The sequence below is a fragment of the Odocoileus virginianus genome, chromosome 4 (assembly GCF_023699985.2).
Source record: "Odocoileus virginianus isolate 20LAN1187 ecotype Illinois chromosome 4, Ovbor_1.2, whole genome shotgun sequence".
In the NCBI taxonomy this organism is placed as follows: Eukaryota; Metazoa; Chordata; class Mammalia; order Artiodactyla; family Cervidae; genus Odocoileus; species Odocoileus virginianus.
In genome coordinates this window covers 81,418,106-81,438,648 of record NC_069677.1, presented here as the reverse complement: position 1 = coordinate 81,438,648, position 20,543 = coordinate 81,418,106, and the positions used below count along the sequence as shown (strand labels likewise).

General features: G+C 46.0%; 1 protein-coding gene across 3 annotated transcripts in view; it reads left to right on the top strand.

The window, feature by feature from the left end:
• Positions 1–20,543, top strand: part of HSF2BP (heat shock transcription factor 2 binding protein) — a 79,429-nt gene that overhangs the window by 24,350 nt on the left and 34,536 nt on the right. For all 3 annotated transcript variants that reach the window (XM_020891529.2, XM_020891530.2, XM_020891527.2), the window contains one exon: positions 7,899–8,016. In XM_020891529.2, coding sequence (XP_020747188.1) covers positions 7,899–8,016 — 118 coding nt within the window. The remainder of the gene's footprint in view (positions 1–7,898; positions 8,017–20,543) is intronic.

The window sequence follows — 20,543 nt, the reverse complement described above, 5'->3', positions numbered from 1 at the left end:
TTCTAATGGCAAAACTGCTGTAAAGGATAAAGCCAGATGACTAAATAATTAATGCTAATATAGTGAAACGTGGTTTATACTAGTGAGTATTAAGGCTTTTTGTTCTGAAGTCAGTGAAATAGTTATAGTGCTATGACTTATTTTTTTACATTGTTCTTTCATCTGCTGTATGCTATGCTCCTCTTAGGGTGATTCTCTGCTCTTAAATAGAGGGGAAATGTTATTTTTCTTCATCTACTGAAATCCTAATGCAGTAGATCTCATGTAGACAATTTCTTCATAAGCCCTTAAGAGCCGGTGATGTTCTTCATGGGCAGATGTTGAGACCCGGGTGTTGTCCAGTCCTGATTTGGCCTGGCACTTTGTCTGCTGGAGGACGGCCTCATGCACTTTCATCATAGCCTCTTCAGCTGGTTGAGGCTTGCACTGCTTCACCTTCTAAAATTGCTGTAAGATATCTTTTCTTCTTTTCTTTTTTAAATAAATACTTATGTATTTGGCTGCCCCGGGTGTTAGTTTATTTATTTGGCAGCACATGGGATCTTTAGTTGCAGTGTGAGGGATTTAGTTCCTTGACCATGGGTGGAACTTGGATCATCCACATTGGGAGTGTGGAGTCTTAGCCACTGGACCACCAGGGAAGTCCCTGGGGTCTCTTTTTTAGCAGAATGTTTAATACTTGCAAATTTGATGATTAGATTTTCTGCTATTTGCAGGTGACTCCAAAAGTCTGTGATGTATGTGACTTTCCATTCTGCTGAGTTGTGATTTTGAATTGCTTCAGTTGCCAGCTGGTGTGCAGTGGTGAAGTCATGGGCCAGTGGGCAAGGCCAGCCTGTTGCTCAGCAGACAAGCCCAACTTGGCTTTGTTTTTCCCTGTCTGGAGTGGCTCACTTAGGAGCCCTCACGAAGAGTCAGAGTGGGCATGTCTGTATTCCACTTACAGGCTGATGAACATGATGAAATGTTTACCCGCTTGTGTTGGTGTTTACTGCCGCTCTCCTGAGGCCTCAGGGCCTTCCGTGTCTCAGATACCAAGACTGTTCCATGGGGAGTAGGCAGTGCAGCAGATGCCCTGGTTAGCTGTCAGATAGATTTCTGCCTTCTAAACTTACCTGCGGGAAACTCACCCATTACAGCTTTTTTTTTCACCTTGTTGCAGTCCTGCAAGTTTTGACAAATGAATGCAGTCACGTTACTGCCACAGTGAAGATGTGGAAAAGTTCCATTGCCTCCCTCTTGTCTCCCCCTCCCTCCTCCTTCCTTTCGCAGCCAGGCCCTCTGCCCACCATCAGCACCAAGCAGCTGCTCATCTGGCAGCTTGCTACACCTTCTAGCTGAATTTTCCTGGCTGGCCTGTCTGCTGTCCAGTGTCCACCCTAGGGGAGCAGGTGCTGGCCTCCCATTTCTCCTTGTAGCCCCTGCCTTTTCTTGTTTTCCCTGTCAGTCGGTTGATTCTGCAGCCTCAACTCGGATGTGTTCAGGATAAGTTGTGATTTTTCAAATTATCTACCCGCCTCTTTTTAAAGAATGGAGGTGTCACTCTTTTTTCAGTTTACTGTGTCCTAACCATCAGAGATTGGTTTAAACTGTGAAATTTAGTGGATTTTTCTTATCCATAGTCACTGCTGTTAATAATAGATTAATAGTAATACAAAGTATGGATTTTTAGGCCCAGCTAGCCCACTTTCTGGGATATCAACTCTCTGGACCTTATTTTCCTCACTATTTTTATAATGCCTGCTCAGTACCTTACACATTGTTGTGCATGTTACTGAACTATGGGTAAGTGGTAACATATTGTAACCCAGGGTCCTGTTTAACATAGGGTGTGTGACTGTTTTCTACAACTTTTATAAATGGAGAAATATAGAACTTAAAAGAAGATGGCAAATTGTTATCACAACCCTGTGAAGGTTAACTTGCTTAGCTTACAAATGAAAAACTTATTTTTCTGAGTACCTTTTCTGCTTTTTGACTATTTGGAAGTCATAATTGCACTCCTTGTCTCTAAATTCTGGGTTTATTCATTCAAGCAGTCTTAGGTAATGATTGTTGTTTAGTCTTCAAGTCGTGTCGAACTCTTTTGTGACCCTATAGACTGTAACCCACCAGGCTCCTCTGTCCATGGGGTTTCCCAGGCAAGAATACTGGAGGGGGTTGCCAGTTTCTTCTCCAGGGGATCTTCTTGACCCAGGGATCAAAATCATGTCTCCTGCACTTGCAGGCGGATTCTTTACCACCGAGCCACCAGGGAAGCCCTTAGGTAATGATTAAAGAATCAAAATTTCTTTTTTTTTTTTTTTGCCATGCCTCACACTTGTGGGATCTTTGTTTCCTGACAAGGGAGGACCCAGGCCCAGCAGTGAGAGTGCTGAATCCTAACTACTAGATTGCCAGAGAACTCCCCCAAATTACTTTTTTGATTGTTGATAATCTGTGGCAGGACTGGATCCAGCCTATCTGTCGTGGATGTAATAGTTGCACAGAGCTTACAGCAGCGTGCCCGTGTGTCAGTGACCAGCGCTGCTCCTGGCTCCTCTGTGCGTCTGCCTCCTGATTCCCACCCTCACGTGCTTGCACTGACGGGGAGCAGAGTCCAGTTCCTCTTCCACCACTGACCAGCCCTGTGCTCTTTACACTGTGACCCCCAGCTTCGTCTTCTGAAAAGAGAGGCTTAGGCCCCCAGATGAGGATTAAGGTCTGCCCCAGCCTTGGACTGCGGGTGCTTTAAGAAGGGCGGCTGGGAGCCTTGCCTCTTGGGTCAGGCGATGGTCTCTGAGGGGCAGTTGGCCTTCCCCGTGTGCCATATCCTTGAGTAACTGTCCCTAGGACAGTGTTTCTCAGCCTCGGCAGTGAATTCTCTGTTTGGGGGTGTTCCTTGCACTGTAGAGTTTAGGAACATCCCTGCGCTCTGCCCTGAGAGCCCAGGAGCAGCCCCAGGGCTGACAGCCAAGAGTGTCTCCAGTGGTTGCCAGGTGTCTCTTGGCAGCAGAATTGTGCTCCCTTGCCACTTAGAGAACCACTGCCCTGTATCATGGCCTTCACCTGTCTTGTACACAGAAAGTTTATGATAATCTGGGGTGTTAGAGGTAATTGCAGAGAGCTATTTTGAGATGCTGAAGCCTGTTTTGGTTTCTGTGTCCCCTAGGTGTGAATCTGACATGTTTGATGTCGTCTATCTATATAGAGGTCTTTCTAATTCAGGAGAATTTGATACCTGTTATCTACAATATCCAGTTAATCACAGACATTTTCTTAGTCATCTTTCAGTGGTTTGTCTTGGATAATTGGGGATACTTTGTAATCTCTCCTTAGATAATGCCCTCCCTTCAGTTGACAGAGTGTGATCAAGATAAGGAGCTGTTTTGTGGAATTGGAGTGTTTCCTTGAAACTCATGTCCCTTTTGTAGCTGACTCAGTTAAAAGATAAGCACAGGCAGTTCAGTTCAGTTGCTTAGTTGTGTCCGACTCTTTTGTGGCCCCGTGAACTGCAGCACACCAGGCTTCCCTGTCTATCACCAACTCCCGGAGTTCACCCAAACTCATGTCCATTGAATCGGTGATGCCATCCAACCATCTCATCCTCCGTCGACCCCTTCTCCTCCTGCCCTCAATCTTTCCCAGTGTCAGGGAGTCAGCTCTTCGCATCAGGTGGCCAAAGTATTGGAGTTTCAGCTTCAACATCAGTCCCTTCAATGAACACTCAGGACTGATCTCCTTTAGGATGGACTGGTTGGATCTCTTGCTGTCCAAGGGACTCAAGAGTCTTCTTCAACACCACAGTTCAAAAGCATCAATTCTTTGTCACTCAGCTTTCTTTATAGTCCAACTCTCACATCCATACATGACTACTTATAGCCTTGACTGGACGGACCTTTGTTGACAAAGTAATGTCTCTGCTTCTTAATATGCTGTCTAGGTTCGTCATAGCTTTCCTTCCAAGGAGTAAGTGTCTTTTAATTTCATGGCTGCAGTCATCATCTGCATTGATTTTGGAGGACCCCCCAAAATGAAGTCAGCCACTGTTTCCCCATCTATTTGCCAAGAAGTAATGGGACCAGATGCCATGATCTTAGCTTTCTGAATGTTGAGCTTTAAGCCTGCTTTTTCACTCTCCTCTTTCACTTAAGCACAGTCAGTCTTAGAGTTTTCCAGATTGATGGAGTGTTAGAGGAGGACTGTGAGATTGAGGACAGGAGGAGAAGGGGGCAACAGAAGATGAGATGACTGGATGGAGGCATCAACTCAATGGACATGAGTTTGAGCAAACCTGGGAGATGGTAAAGGACAGGGAAGCCTAGCATGCTGCAAAGAGTTGGACATGACAATAGAATCTTTCACTGATGGGGTTCTGGGATTATAGTTAATTTTGTGGTTGTTTCTTGAATCATACATAGTATGGGCAAATAATATTCAGATTAGCTGTGATTTGTGTGTAGGAGAGTTTTCTAGGACTCTAAAAATTTTGCTTCTGTAGTGCCTTTTCTTTATCCATTTCATTTACAAATAAACACCTATCCATTAAACTTTACAGGAGCTGTGTCCCAGAGAGAGGGGTTGATGATGGTCTCAGAAGGACAGTTAGAGATTGGGAGAAAGAGAAGGTGCTGGGAGTCTGTCTTTCCTGAGAGTGCAGTTCAGTGTTAAGGGAAGGAATCTGAACAAATTGAAAGAAAGTAACTACACTTGTCGATGGGCTGTTGGAAAGTTGGGGGTTCTGCTTGGAGCTCTAATTCGTGGTGGGTCAGCAGGTGACAGCACCTGGCGGCAGTGGGGCTCCGCCAGCGTGGGCCTGGCCCTCGATGTTCCGTGCCTGGGCGCCCTGACATCTGCACACACACACTTCCATGGTCGGAGTTCCTCTAACCCAGTGAGGCAGGTGGAGCATCTTTTCGTGTATTCATTGGTCATTTGTATCCCTCTTTGGCGAAATGTCTATGTAAGTCCTTTGCACATTTCAAAATTACGTCATTTGTCTTATTGTTGAGTTGTTAGAGTTCTTTGTATATTCTAGATATCAGTCCCTTATCAGGTATATTATTTGCAAAACTTTTCTGCCATTCTGTAGTTGTCTTTTCGCTTTCTTGGTAGTGTCCTTTGAAGCACAAAAGTGGTACTTTTTGATGATATCCAGCGTATTTTTTCTTTAGTTTTTTTGTTGTCATATATAAGAAGTCATTGGCTTAATTCAAGAATGAAGATTTACCCCTGTGTTTTCTTCTAGGAGTTTTATAGTTTTAGCTCACACATTTGGCTCTTTTATCCATTTTGGGTTAATTTTTGTGTATGGTGTAAGGTAGGGATTCAGTCTTTTATCTTTGCATGTGGCTATCCAGTTGTCCCAGCACCATTTGTTGAAAAGATTATTCTTTTATCCTTTCTCCATTCAATTGTCTCGATCCCATTCTTTAAAATCAGTTAATCATAAATTTGAGTGTTTATTTCTGGACTCTCACATCTACCATTGATCTGTGTTACTGTTATTGTGTCAGTACCTTATTATGATTCCTATTGTAAAAAATAAGACAAAATAATTACAAGGTAAAGCAAAAGTATCAGACATAATACCCCTCAACATTTTAAATTTTTTAATCAGCATATATAATTCACACTAGTTTCATTTCTTAAATTATACAATTACTATGGTAACTTCTAGAAATACCTATAAACTTTGAAGAAAAATGAACCTAGAGAAGAAAAAATGTGCAGTTTAACAGAAAATTAAACCAGCAATCCTTCACAGTCCTAGGGCCAACTCATAAGTATCCCGGATAGACTGATAGTTACCGGAGCTGTCAGTGTAGGACTTTGTTGACATTTATTTTACTTCATAGTTGCTCCTTCATCAATGCTTAGTGAAAGGGAGGATTGGCCTTCACCCTAACAGTACTGGATGCGTGGGAAGGGACCTCACTCACAGTAAGGTTGCTGTGTCTTGTTGAGTGGTGTTGCTTCTCTGATACAATTTACATTTTGCTCTGTAACTTTTTTCTTCACTGACATATTAGTGATGTTTCTGTTATCTGTTGCTGTGTAACAAACTGCCCCCAAACCTTGTCATTAGACAATAGCAGTCATTTATTTCTCTCAGGAACTTGCAGTTTGCTCTGGACTGGGCAAGGAGGATCTGCTGCTGCTCTGCTCTGTCTGGGACCTCAGCTGGGCTGGCTCACATTGCTGTGGGTACAACAGCTGGGGATGAGCAGAACTCCTCCTCTCTTTGTGGAGTCTTGGGCCTCTCCATGGTATACTTGAATGTAGTTGCATCTCAGCAAGAGTCAGATTTCCTTCCTAGCAACCAGGGCTCCTAGAGCAGCTGGCAAGGGACAGAGGTGGAAGCTGCCGGGTTCTTTCTATCTTGCCTTGAAAGTCGTGCAGCAGGTGGATTGTGTTCTGCTGCTCATACACAAGTCAGGAACAACACATGGTGTGCAGACTAGAGGCATGGTTTGTTGGCAAGTCATCTCTGGAAACTACTGAAGTATGTAGCTAGAATGTGTGTTTTCCTGCCAGTATGTAGTCTTAATGTGATGAATGTCATCTTCAAAAATTTCCTTAAAATGACTTTGAGTTTATGATGCCCAATGCTTCATTTCCCCTCAGGTATTTCTTTAGTAAAACTAGAGTGTTTCCTGTGATAAAAAATATAGTCATCAGGTTCAAATTCATTGAACAAATAAGATTACATTTGTATCAGTGAAGGGTCCTGTCTTCAGTAAAGTTATCGCTGTCACGAAATTATGTCCCAAATTAAATAGCGTGAGGCAATTATGAGGCAAAAATTGCTGGAATACCAAGCAAAAATGGGAACAAATCTGTTAGGTTTAGGAGACTTTAATATTCTCCTTTGATCAAGATTGTCCAGGATCTGGTTCCATAGGGTTGGCCTGGTAGCATAGATGAAATTTATATTCTATTAGATTACAATTAATCAAAGACAGAGCAAGTCAGTGATAAAATTTATCCTCCATTCTTGATACTTATTAGTAAACGAAAAATAGAAGAATGCTTCCTTAAACTTGTAGAGGGTCTTGCCAGAACCACCCAGTGAACAGCGCACACCTAACTGGAAGTGTGTCCGGTGAGGTCAGAAGAAGCCTGGGGGTGCTGCTGCCCTGTGTCTCCTCCAGCCAGAACGGTTCGTGGGTTAGGAATTTCAGTCACTCTGAATCATGCTTTATTGTTAGACCTAGCCAAGGAAAAATCGTACTGGCACATACATAAGTATTCTAGAGTACTGACGTGTCCTTGTAGGTATCTGGGAGTGTGATGGAGCCAGTGTTAGCTCCACAGTGTCCCTGGGGAGGCAGGGTGATGACTTGGTCTGGTGTCCTTGTTGGTTCTGTGGGACCTCAAGCATGAAGAAAGGTGACACTTGCTGACCCACAATGGTGTGTACAATTTATAAAAAAATTTTTTCTTATAATCAGTTTTTGTCTTGGTCTCTTTTGACCTCATGATTTCAGTTTGGTATTCTAGTTTAAAGTCATCAGGATTTCACTCCTGGAGTTGAAAGTGTATTTTAGTGTCCTTGGTCCCAGATAAAGTCATCAGCCCCTACCTTCTGTTTGGACCCTGACCGCTCATAGCTGTTTATCCAGTGTCCTGGAGCCTGGTGTCCACTGGCTGTGCTGCGGCCGGACTGCACCTGTGTTTAGACCCAGAGCTCTGTTCTACTGCCCAGCCCTTGCCAATCGCAGTGACCGTTGCTCACCTTCTTAGGAACTGCCATGCTTCTCAGTTACCTTATTCTGGCTGTTGGCTCTGTGGATAACTATTCTGTGTTCATTAGGTGTGTTAGGAGAAAGACAGCAACACTCCTCTGTCTTGGACAGACTTCTCTAGGTTTTGAAGTAGCGGTGATTTTGACGCTCTGTGTCCTCTTTCTGTTGCAGATGTAGCTGCCATAGCCAGTGGCCGTGAATTCCTGGTTAACTCGAGTCGGGTGCTCCTGGACACCATACTGCAGCTTCTGGGGGACCTGAAGCCCGGACAGTGTACCAAACTCAAAGTGTACGGTGGCTAGTATTGAAAAGTTCACGTCTATTTACAAAAAGAGTTAGAATTTGCTGATTGGGCCTCTTTTTCAAGCAAACGCAGTTAATTTAGCTATAGCTCTAAAAAATAGAAGAAACAAATTTCTTAGAGAATTAGGGACGTACTATTTGATACTGCTTTAGAAAAATAATACAAGCAAAAGGAATCTTCCCACCTCAAGGCAATCAGTGAGTCCCAGATGCTGTCATGGGTGAGCTTTAGACTAGGTGATGGCTGTGGCAGCACCCCACTTCCAAGGGCCAGAACCTGGACTCACTTTCCGCTTGTGTGTAACAAGTTACTGCGTACTTAGTGGTTGAAACAACACCTCCTTCAGGGTCTGTAGGTCAGAGATTTGAGTGGGCTTGCTTGGTTTCCCAACAGGGCCTCACGAGGCCCAAATCAAGGATGGTCCAGTTGGGTCTCTTTCCAGAGGTTCTGGGTAGGAGTCTGCTTGGGTCTCTTTCCAGAGGTTCTGGGTAGGAGTCTGCTTCCACGTGCATTCAGGTTGCTGGAGGAACCCAATTCCTCCAGGAACCCAATTCCTTCTGTGTTCACAGGAGTCTGGTCCCTGTCTCCTTGCTGGCTGTCAGGTGGGGCCACGTTTAGCTTCCGGGGTGATTGAATTCCTTATCACCTGACCCCCACCCCATCTTCAGATCACAGCAATGGGGTCGTGGGTTTACATTTGGCATAACTGAATAAATGCCTTTTTGATTAACTCAGAGCCAGCTTATTAGTGACCTCATTTGTATCTGCTGAGTCTCACTGCCTTGACTAGGTAACGTAACATGTCTGACTCTTTTGGAATCTTCCAGGCTCCTCTGTCCATGGGATTTCCCAGGCAAGAATAGTGGAGTGGGTTGCCATTTCTTTTTCCAGGGAATCTTCCGACCCAGGGATTGAACCCGCCACTCCTGTACTTTACTGTTGTGATACAGGCAAGCCCAGCTTAACATGACCAGGGTGTTACGTGTCAGCCGCAGGGATTAGGATAGGAAACCTTGATCAATTTTCAGATTCTGCTACTGCACCATTTATTTCAGGTGTTTGCTTTTACTTTTTGGAGCACTTTATTTAATAGCTTCTTTAAGTCTTTGTCAGATACTTCTCATATCTGTGTCATCTTGGCTTTGGTATGTTTTGATTCTCTTGTTCCACATGAGTTGGGATTTTTCCTGTTTCTTTATAGGCTGAGTAATTTTTGGGTTGTATCCTGGACATTTGAATATTATGTTTTGAGGTCCTGAGTCTTGCTTAAATCTTATGGGAAATGTTGATGTTTTGTTTCAGCAGGCAGTCAGCCTGGTTGGGGTCAGGTCACAAGTTCTGACCAGCCTTCTCTGTTTATGGCTTTCATGTCAGTTCCATTTTTTGTTGTTGTTTTGGTTTTAGCCACATTACGTGACTTGCAGGGTCACAGTTCCCTGACCAGGGATTGAACCTGGGCCATGGCAGTGGAAGTGCTGAATCCTGACCACTAGATCATCAAACCACTAACCATCTAATCACCTAACCATTCCCATCAGTTCCACTTTTAAGAAGCCTTGGCAGTGTTGTTGGGTCTGCCTCTCGCATGTGTCCCTGTCTGAGACCTGGATGAAGTGATATTTTAGTTCTCAGAGTCTAGGACATGCTGCTTATGATCAGTTCCACACATGCATACCTGGGGTGAGGCCCAGAGTCTATAGGCGACCTCGTGGGGTCACATTCCTGAGTTCCTAACTCTCCATGACGTCTTGGTGCTTGTTTGTTCCCAGGACCCCCTCTTTAATCCTTCCCCTGGAAGGCTGGTTCTCTGTGTCCTGAGGTGTCACATTCCTGCCCTGTGCCCGCACCTGGGCAAGTGCTGGAGTGCAGAGGATCCCAGTTCCTTTGGGCAACGAGGACGATTCCCTTCCCACGGTGTCTGTGTTACCCGAGGGCTCCCGCCGCCGGCCTGGTCGCTGCGCCCCTCATCTGCTCGAGCCCGAGCCCTGGGCTTCTCCTGGCATGCTCCATGTGGGTCAGGGCCACCTTGGGCTTGGGTGCTGAGTGGCGAACTGGTGGTTTGGTGGTTCTTACAGTTCTGGTCTTCTTCACAATCCACCTGCTTCTGTTTCCTTTTCCGGGGCCTAACCTAGCTGCTCCGTGTATTCTGTCTAGAGTTTATAGCCGCATCAGAGACAGCGAGAGGGTGGGTGGGTTGACTCGGTCTTCTCTGGAGCAAAGCTCTCCAATCCATCTAAGCATGTGTCTGTACATGAGTAGTACATGTAATACAGTGTGACATGTAACTTACCTAGTGGTGTGTGTATTTTTACAAGTTGTGTGTGAATCTTCTTACGCTTGTAAGTATTTTGCATCAAAGAAAGTGTAACATTTGAATTATGTTCTCACTGTGGATGGACATTTATATTATTTTCGTGTTTTACTCTACAAATGTAATGTTAAAGTGAAAATCTTTGGCAAACATGTCCTTGCTAACCTGTGTGAGAGTTCTTTGAAGAGTTTTCCCAGAAGTGCAGTGTTTGAGACGAAGGGCATGCACGTTCAGTTTTATACAGTGCTGCCCCATGGGTCACCAGAGTGCATACTTGCACGCACCCGCACAGAGCTCTGCCTTCCCGCTCCCTCGTCAGTTCTTCATGGTTCTGTTCCTGTGAACAACACTCGTGTTCTCTCTGTTTCTGTCTTTAGGTTTAACTTACCAGTGAGGGTGAGACTCTCTTTACGTGTTCATAGCGTGAGTTTTTCCCATGAATGCCCGTTGCCCATTTTCTGTTGAGTTGTCTTTTTCTTAATGATTTGTTATCCTTCTGTTGTCTCCTGCTTCTGTGTCTGTACACGGTCAGTGTTTTCGGGGCCAGCCAAGCCCCTCCTCCAGTTTCTGTCGTGCGCTATGGGGCCCGGGTCTTTTCTCGCCTTTCTGGATCTGGTGCACGGAGCTCTCTGCCTCTTTGTCCTGATGGGCTCCTGTCCGCTGCAGCGGGAGGTGGGAGGACCACTTGCAGAGACGTTTGCTTGCTTACCTGAGAGGCTTACGTCTGACTCCTGAGCACAGCGTGAGCAGCTGTCAGCCTCGAGCACTCTTGGGGTCACTGAAGCAGGTCCCCCACTTGGCTCTCTCTGGCTGCCTCCTGATGATGCACGCTGTCACCCAGCAATGCTGGTCCTGCATCGCTGCTGAAGTCCAGCCCCAAGTGCTCTGAACTAGGACCTCTTGTTCTGCAAGCGCTTCCTTTGCTTTTTGACCTCTCCTTGATTTGACTGCATCTTGCCATTTTCTTGGGGATTTTACTTTCCTTTCCACCTTCATGATCAAAGGCTGCTCCTTTTCAATAGCTTGGGTGCCTCAGAGCTAGAGATGGGGATTAAAAAAAAAATTATTTAGAGCAAGTTTTTAGTTTCACAGCAAGATTGAGAGGAATATACAAAACTTCCCCATAAACCTCTGCCCTGTTCCCCATGCAGGACTCTCCCCATTATCAGTGTGACTCACGAGGATTTTTTTTACCAAGGCTGAACTTGCTTTGACGCATCATAATTGCCCAGAGACCATAGTGTACCTGCGTTCGCTCCAGCTGTGGTCCATGTGTGGATTTGGGCAGATAAGTCATGACACACGTTCGTTGTTATGACAGCATGCAGAGGGTCCTGGACTTTGTCCCCATGTGCATTGTCAGCCTCTGGGGTGGGAAGGTCCGTCTCGGTCCTCAGACACGTACTGCTGTCACGTTCAGCTCCTTCCTCCCGTTGCCTCTAAACCTTGCCGAGACTCCCGCTTCACACTGCTTCTCTCTCCTCCAGTCATTCCGTTGGCCACCCAGCTCACTTGGATCTGCTGGCGAGGCACGTCAGGGTTTCCCTTCCTCTTTCTGTCAGCAGCCCCAGGCCCCTCCCCATCATCTCCTGAGCGCTGACCTTGGACCAGCCGTCACCTGCTCCCTTCCTGGTTGCCGTGGTGCTGGAGGAGAAGGTTTCCAGATGCACAGTCATGCTGGTTCACTGTCCCCTGGTCCTGAGCCCCCTGCAACCCTCATCTGTCCTTTATTTCTCTGCAGCATAGGTATGGAGGTCCCAGCAGATGCTTTCCTGCCTGCTCCCCAGGGAGAACTGAGGGGCGTGGCCTACACGTACCCCCCTCACTGCCTCACTCTTTACCGGCCTCACCAGCAGTTCTCTCATGTGGCCTTGTGGGCTTGGGGGGCTTTCACTAGCTGTACTTTTGCTTAGTTGCTCTCTGGGACTTTGCTCAGTTAGTTGTCGTCTCTTGCTTTGGCATCTCCGAGTTCTCCCTCCCCACTGGCTCCGTTTCAGCCTGCGTTCTCCCAGCTGTGCTCTGACCACTGTCCACAGGGCCCTGGGGTTTGTATTGGCCAGCTCTTCTAGGACCTGGGTGGCTTTGAATTTTCCATGACACGGCGCATCTTCCTGGGATGAAGGGCTGGTTCATGGCACCGTGTTCCTTTTGCTTCTCTTGAAGTCCTGATGGGCCCTGGGGGTCAGTGGCCATATAACAGACTTGACTGTCTCCAGGGGCCCCAGGGCCCCCTCTTTGGTGACAAATGGGACGTTGTTGTGACTTGGCCTCCGTGAGTTCTTTCAATGTTATGTCCTCTCAGGCTGTTTAATTTCTCACTAGCTCCAGTTTATCTGCCTTTTTTTTGGAAGACCCTTGTTAAACTCTCCAAGTCTAGAAACTTCCGACAACATCTGGTGGTTGGACACCAGTGGGCCCTGGGGCTTCTCAAGGTGCTTGTGCTGATGGCAGGGTGGCTGTTGGCTGTATCGTTTAAGCCTCGGCATCTGTACCTCCAAGGGGATGACCTTCTTGCTATGCCAACCAGGACTATGTTCTCTGTTGATAATTTTTACATCCTTATCAGCCTCTTTGGCGTCTGCACCATGTGGCCACTTGATAGGACTGTGGGTAGCCCCAGGCCAGCCCGAGGCCAGGCTCTGTCTGCCGAGGCTGGGGAAGTGAGTTCTGGCAGGTGGTGATGAACCGCTGGGTGGGGGGGCGGATCCTGCTCACCTCTTCCTCATGCAGCCAGCCCTCAGGGTGTGAAGTGTCTGGAATTTCCCCATCCTCACCAGCATCAGCCCTTACCCTTCCACCTCCAGCCGTGGGGCATCAGTCTGGCATGCAGAGTGCCCAGCACAGGCAGAGTCTGGGCTATTCTGTTCAGGGTTGTGCCCTGACCTTGGGGTTGCCAAGGGCCCCCAGGTGTCATGCTGGCCCTGGGTCTGTCACGGTGGACCCTCAGAGACTCCTGGTTGTGTCTTGTTTTCCCACTGGAGTCATGTGACACTGGTGCTGTCATTCTCCTTGATGCTCAGTAAGAGCTGGAAAAACTCATTTTGTGTTTCACATTGGAGATCTGGATTTCAGGAGTTAGGGTTACTTCCAGCCTTTTAAACTCTCCCCAGAGTCTTTTATACACAACTTTCTTATTGCCCAACCTTCATTATGATTTTACCAGTCCTGTTGACACAAGCCACAGGAAGCTTTTTGAGCTTGTGTTCTCGTTGCTTCTTAGGGTCAGTGTGGGAGCCAGACCTGCTGCGAGTGTCATTGAATGGGTTGGGTAAAGTCCCGGCTGGAGAGAGGGTGCCACTGGGGGATGAGCAGGAAGATGGAGAGAGGGAAGTCCTGGGGGGTGAGCTGGAGGGCTGTGGCAGGGAGGGGTTCTCCATAATTCTTCAGCCACTGCTTAGTTCTCCATAAGGTAGGCACACACACCCCAACCGGACCTGGGGTTCGGCTCCATGAAGTAGGCTTACTCTGTAGCAGCACTGGTCACTGACATAGCGTGCTTTATGCGGGGGTCCCTGAGCATACAGCATGTGTGGTCAGGAAGGGCAGCAGCTCTGCAGAGTGGGCTTTAGAGAAATTCCTCTGGGGATGGGGTACTTGTTCCCCCTGCTTGCAGTTACTATTGGTTTACACCCCCAGCTGTGGGCTCCCCAGTCATTACCAACAGTTTGGTGAGTGAGAAGCCCCGCTTAGGACATCTGTCAGGTTCTGTGGTGCAGAACTAGCTTGTGAGCACCGCAGGAAGACCCGTCCCCACTGTGTGACCAGACCAGTCCTACTGCATGTCTAGTAGGGGCAGCTGTAAGTGGCTGTGTCAGCCCCGCAGATCAGAGCCTCAGCAAGTGACAGTTCACCATCAGGACCGACAGGCTGACTTTGCCTGTAGATGCCCAGCCTCCAAATGGGAGAGAACTGACGTGGGATAATCAGAATGCAGACTGTACTTCTTGGAAAGTGATTCTGGAGGCTTTTCCATAAAATGTCTTAAAACAGTAGAGGTATTTTAGAACTGAGTTTAGGGCACCGAGCTTAGAGAGGGAGCTCTGAGCACATGTGTCAGGGTGTGTTCAGTGCTTTGTCATCTTCTTCCATGCACTGCAAGCTTTTAGACAGCACAGGCTGTGTGCTCAAGGCCCGGTACACAGAGGTGCTCAGTGAGTGTTGCTGAGTGAGCAAATGAGAGGCAAATACTCACTTTCTGGGTAATGGTCATACTTGTTAGAAGTTATACAATGTATTACTGTGCATTTGGGTGGCCTGACACCTCTTCACTTAAGGAGTGGCTTGATGCCAATTGAAAAGAAATCTTCAAACATGATCAGGTTTCTAAATGGTTTCCAATCAAAACTTTAGTAATGTGGGATGGAGGAAAAAGTTATCATTAAGGACATTATAAATAATTTATCATGATGTTGGTTAACAGTTAAATGTTTTGAAGAGGAAGATATGTTTTGAAGACAAAACTTAAATATATTCAAACTCCTTAATTTGGAGTCATCAGCATTTTCAGATATTAACAAAGGTCACCCAACTTCTGAAATGTTTATCTCCAACATTTCGGGTCTGGAACTAATATATATTATTTTCTAGGCAGCAGAGCTTTCAGCCACGAAATGTTTACCATCTGTTGAGTACTACATTAGAGCTTGGTAACCAGTGCTGAGTATAACCTCAGTTCTTTTGAAAGGCATTTTTAGCGTTTTAGCCTATCAAGTTTGATCATTCTATGTATATTAAAGAAACAAGCAGTACTTCTCTGGTGGCTCAGTGGTAAAGAATCTGCTTGCCAATTCAGGAGACTTGGGTTCGATCCCTCATCGGGGAAGATCCTGCATGCCCCGGAGCAACTAAGCCTGTGCACCACAGCTGAGCCCGTGAGTGCCCAGGAGCCACACCACTGAGCCCAGGCGCTGCAGCTGGTGAAGCCTGTGTGCCCTAGAGCCTGTGCTCTGCAACTAGAGAAGCTGCCACATTGAGAAGCCTGCACACCACAACTGGAGAATAGCCTCCAGTCATTGCAACTAGGGAAAAGTCCATGCAGTGATGAAGACCCATCAGAGCCAAAAATAAATAAATACTTACTAGAAAAAAAACAAGCCTATATTTGGCTTTCTCAGTAAGAAAAAGCTAAATAACTGCACTTTGGGGTGGAGGAGGTGGTCAGTCCCTCACAGAAGACGTGCTGAACGTCATGAATGTGGAGCTGATCCTTGACCGGGGCTGAATCTGTTAGCTATATGTACATGTGCCCGGGAAGGATAATCCACTTCTGCATACCTACTCCAGGGAAAGTGCTGCCCATAAACCCCATGACAGGTGTGTAGAAACATCACAGCACACAGTAGCAAAGTAATGAAACCTCTGGCAGCTGGAGAATAGATAAACAGATTGTGACAGTATGCAGGGACACAGCAGTGAAAATGCACTTGAGCCCTACAGACCAACCCAGGCAAACCTCTCGTGGTGGTGGGGACCATCAGAGCATTGGCTGCTGCTGGTGCAGATGCAGAGAGCAGGCTTGGTGGGGTCCACACGTATGTTGTCAAGGTCTGTGGAGATGCACACCTCGCTCCCACGTCAGGTGACGATAGTGGCCCCACTTCTCCGAAGCCCAAGTTCAGGTGGAGTTTGCTAAGGGGATTTGCTTTTTTAACCAGGGAGGTGGGTGTCATTCTTTTTGTGTGGCTTCTATGTTACATAGTTCAGTTCAGTTCAGTCGCTCATTCGTGTCTGACTCTTTGCGACCCCATGAACTGCAGCACGCCAGGCCTCCCTGTCCATCAGCAACTCCCAGAGTCCACCCAAACCCATTTCCATTGAGTCAGTGATGCCATCCAACCATCTCATCCTCTGTCATCCCCTTCTCCTCCTGCCCTCAGTCTTTCCCAGCATCAGGGTCTTTTCCAGTGGGTCAGCTCTTCGCATCAGGTTGCCAAAGGATTGGAGTTTCAGCTTCAATATCAGTCCCACCAATGAACACTCAGTACCGATCTCTTTTAGGATGGACTGGTTGAATCTCCTTGCAGTCCAAGGGACTCTCAAGAGTCTTCTCCAACACCACAATTCAAAAGCATCAATTCTCTGGTGCTTAGCTTTCTTTATCGTTCAACTCTCACATCCGTACATGACCACTGGAAAAACCATAGCCTTGACTAGACGGACCTTTGTTGACAAAGGAATGTCTCTGCTTTTTAATATGCTGTCTAGGTTGGTCATAACTTTCCTTCCAAGGAGTAAGCCTCTTTTAATTTCATGGCTGCAGTCACCATCTGCAGTGATTTTGGAGCCCAGAAAAATAAAGTCAGCCACTGTTTCCCCATATATTTGTCATGAAGTGATGGGACTGGATGCCATGATCTTATTTTTCTGAATATTGAGCTTTAAGCCAAATTTTTTGCTCTCCTCTTTCACTTTCATTAAGAGGCTCTTTAGTTCTTCACTTTCTGCCATAAGGGTGGTATCATCTGCATATCTGAGGTCATTGATATTTCTCCCGGCAATCTTGATTCCAGCTTGTGCTTCCTCCAGCCCAGTGTTTCATATGATGTACTCTGCAGGTACTTGAGTAAAAATACTTAAAGGAAATCAACACTGAATATTCACTGGAAGGACTGATGCTGAAACTGAAGCTCCAGTACTTTGGCTGCCTGATGGGAGGAGCTGACTCATTGGAGAAGACCCTGATGCTGAGAAAGATTGAGGGCAGGAGGAGAAGGGGTCGATAGAGGAGGAGATGGTTGGATGGCATCAACTCAAAGGACATGAGTTTGAGCAAACTCTGGGAGATGGTGAAGGACAGGGAAGCCCAGCGTGCTGCAGACCGTGGGGTCACAGAGTCAGACGTAACTGAGCTACTGAACAACAGGATTTTTAGGCTCAACCTGACTGAAATGGGGCACCAAGTCAAACCAGCATGTCACTAATCAGTCACTATGTTCCTCTTTAAAAACTGATGGGCCTCCAACTACAAGTTTCTGTCTGTCATTTAGTCAGAAGTGTCTGATTGTATTGCTCTGCCAGTTACTTCTTTCTCATATAACATATGCAGCCTTTTCTAAGAAGTTTATTGCTCTTTAATCCTTAGAATTATTTGATGGTGCTAATTTGGCTACTTTAGATTTTAGTCAGTTTTGGATGACTGATGTGTCACGCCTTCTGGCTTGTTTTTATGGCTGGTTTGTTTGGAAATCCTGGGTGTGTTTGTTCTTTGTTGCTTCCAGGTTACAGGTTACCATTTCTTTTACAATGAAGAATAAGGCAGTTCAGTTACATCACCTTGACTCCTGGTGAGTCAGCCTTGGACGGCAGACTGTCTGGAGAGCCTGTGTAGCTCTCTGGTGCAGGTCTTCTGCTTTGGTGGAGAGAGGGCCTTTTCATTGGAGAAGAGTTACTTTCATAGCATGCAGGTTTACTCATCCTTTATCTTAGCCTTTCTTTCAGTCCTTTCGCTATCAATGGAGGATGTGTCTCAATTTCTTGAGACTTCGGAGACAAGGAAATTTGCAATCTATCTTCTGCTTAGGTTCATGGGAGAAAACAGAATTTGCCTACTTTTTTTGTCATTGGAAGAAAAATGACTCCCAGTATTGCAGTACTTTGGGAAACTACATTTCCTTTTAATACTGAAGTACCAGAAGAGTAAGATCATGGTATCCAGTCCTATCTTTTCATGGCAAATAGATGGGGAAACAATGACAGACTTTATTTTCTGGGGCTCCAAAATCACTGTGGATGGCGACTGCAGCCATGAAATTAAAAGACACTTGCTTCTTGGAAGCAAAGCTGTGATAAACCTAGACAGTGTATTAAAAAGCAGAGACATCACTTTGCTAACAAAGGTCTGTATAGTCAAAGCTACGGTTTTTCCAGTTATCATGTATGGATGTGAGAATTGGACCATAAAGAATGCTGAGCACCGGAGAACTGATGATTTTGAACTGTGGTGTTGGAAAAGACTCTTGAGAGTCCCTTGGACTGCAAGGAGATCAAACTGGTCAATCCTAAAGGAAATCAACCCTGAATATTCACTGGAAGGACTGAAACTGAAGCTCCAATACTTTGACCACCTGATATGAAGATCTGACTCATTGGAAAAGACCCTGATGCTTGGAAAGATTGAGAGCAGGAGGAGAAGGGGGTGACAGAGGACGAGATGGTTAGATGGTATCATCGACTCAGTGGACATGAGTTTGAGCAAATTCCAGGAGATAGTGAAGGACAGGGAGGCCTAGTGTCCATGGGGTCGCAAAGAGTCAGACACGACTGAGTGACTAAACAACACCAACCAGAGGAGTGAATTGAACGGGAAGTCTCTTTTGACCTGATGGTTAGAAATTTGATACATTATTTACAGTACTTTTGGTTGGAGTAGAAACGTTGGAACAGAAAGCTTTTACATGAGAACCAGTGAGTGGTTCAGGGTTTGTTGTTTACTAAGTAAGTGGTGCTGTGACCTGGGAGCGGTCTCTGGTCCTCAGTCAGGTGGCCTGACAGTAGCAGGAGGTCAGGTGGTGCTGTGGCGGTTACGTTTGCTCCATTCTAGCTTTTTTGGGATGGAGCTGATGATGACCAAGTGTGAAATTTTAGAGATAGTTATCAGTTTGTGTTTTTGTCACTTTAAAGTTAAACGCAGTCAGTGGAAGAATTTCAACTAGACATATTATCTGGGGTTTGCCCCACACGTCAGTCACCACCCAGGTATTAACTTAGCCTCTTAAAATCTAGAGAAGAAAGACTGGCTTGTTTTCTTTTTAGGCTCTAAAGCAGGGCTTGGCAAGCTTTCCCCAAAGGGCCAGATAGAAAAGTTTTAGGCCCTGTGGGCCATGGGGTCTCCATTGCAGTGACTCAGCCTGCTGCTGTAATTGGAAAGCAATGTAGGAAACACACTGGAGTCTAAGGAGTTCCAGCCGTCTGTGCTGGTGACCTGAACGTTTCTCTTCTTGAGATTCTGGATTAGAGAGCTCAGAAAATTCTAAATACTGTGTTGAATCAATCTTCCTCATGAATGCATTATTTGAACATACCTTAATAATGCATTAGATGAGTTACCAGTGTATAGATTTTGCATATGTGTAAAAGTTGTCAGGAAAACTTGCAAAGATTTGTAATTTTGGCTCAGTGTGTGGCCTGCGAGGTGGCAGAAGATGGTAATTTGAGAACTGGGCGTTGCTACTCTGAAGGAGGAGAGGACAGACTGTCTTGCATGCTGCCCTGCTGAGCCTCTCGAGCATGCGGAGCTTGTTCAGTTTCCATATGGAACTTTCCGAGTGCTTGTCATGTCCCAGGAACTGTACCAGCCTGTGTATCTATAAAGACCCATCAGCCATGAAGCTTGCTTTCGACAAGCCAAGTTGAGTGGGGAAGCCAGCTATTTTAACAGGAAACTGTGATACACATTTCCATGGCATGCATGTATGCATATGCCATAATTTATGTAATTAATCCCTTCTTAATGGGCTGATCGCAATCCCTGATTCTCCTTTTGCCTCAGGCTCCATTAGGTCTTGGCACAGTACTGTCACTGATCTCATCTTGATTTTAAATTTTGATATATTGCTTATTATGGAATTTTTGCAATAGTTCTGACTTTAAAAAGTTGCATTATAATATATTTTAAAAACTTTGATTAGTAAGCTTTTTTGGCACCCCATAAATTTGCATCCAAAACACTCGCTCTCTTCACCCACTGGTCTGTGGGTTAAATGTTCAGTTGTACACACTCCAGACACTTTGGGAGGCAGGCTGTCGGCTCTGATGCCGTTTTCTGAAGAGAACTGATGATTGTCCTAACTACCTAGTTAACTCCACCTGACTTCTCAACTCTGGCTCCCCATAGGCAGTCAGCAGCCAGATCTGTGCCTCCAACTGTGGTTTTCTTCTTATTCTCCACCGGGCTCCTTACTGTCTGCCTTGTGCAGTGGGCGGTTCAGAGCTGGCCGCAGCCTGGGCAGAATCTGCACTTGAGCCTTAGTGCTCCCCTTGTCCTGGAACCTGCCTTTCTGGGCTTCCTCCTTCCCAGCTTCGTTCTGTTTGTTGTCATTTCTTTATTTCTTTTCTGTTTAGTATTTTTCCTTTCCCAGCTGTCAGTTACCCTTGAGTTTTACAGTTTGATTATTAAAGTTTTCTTTCTTCTACGTTCTGCTTGGTCCTCTTTTGAGCTGCCTTCGTTTATAATACCCAGTAATTCCTTGATCTCATTTTAAAT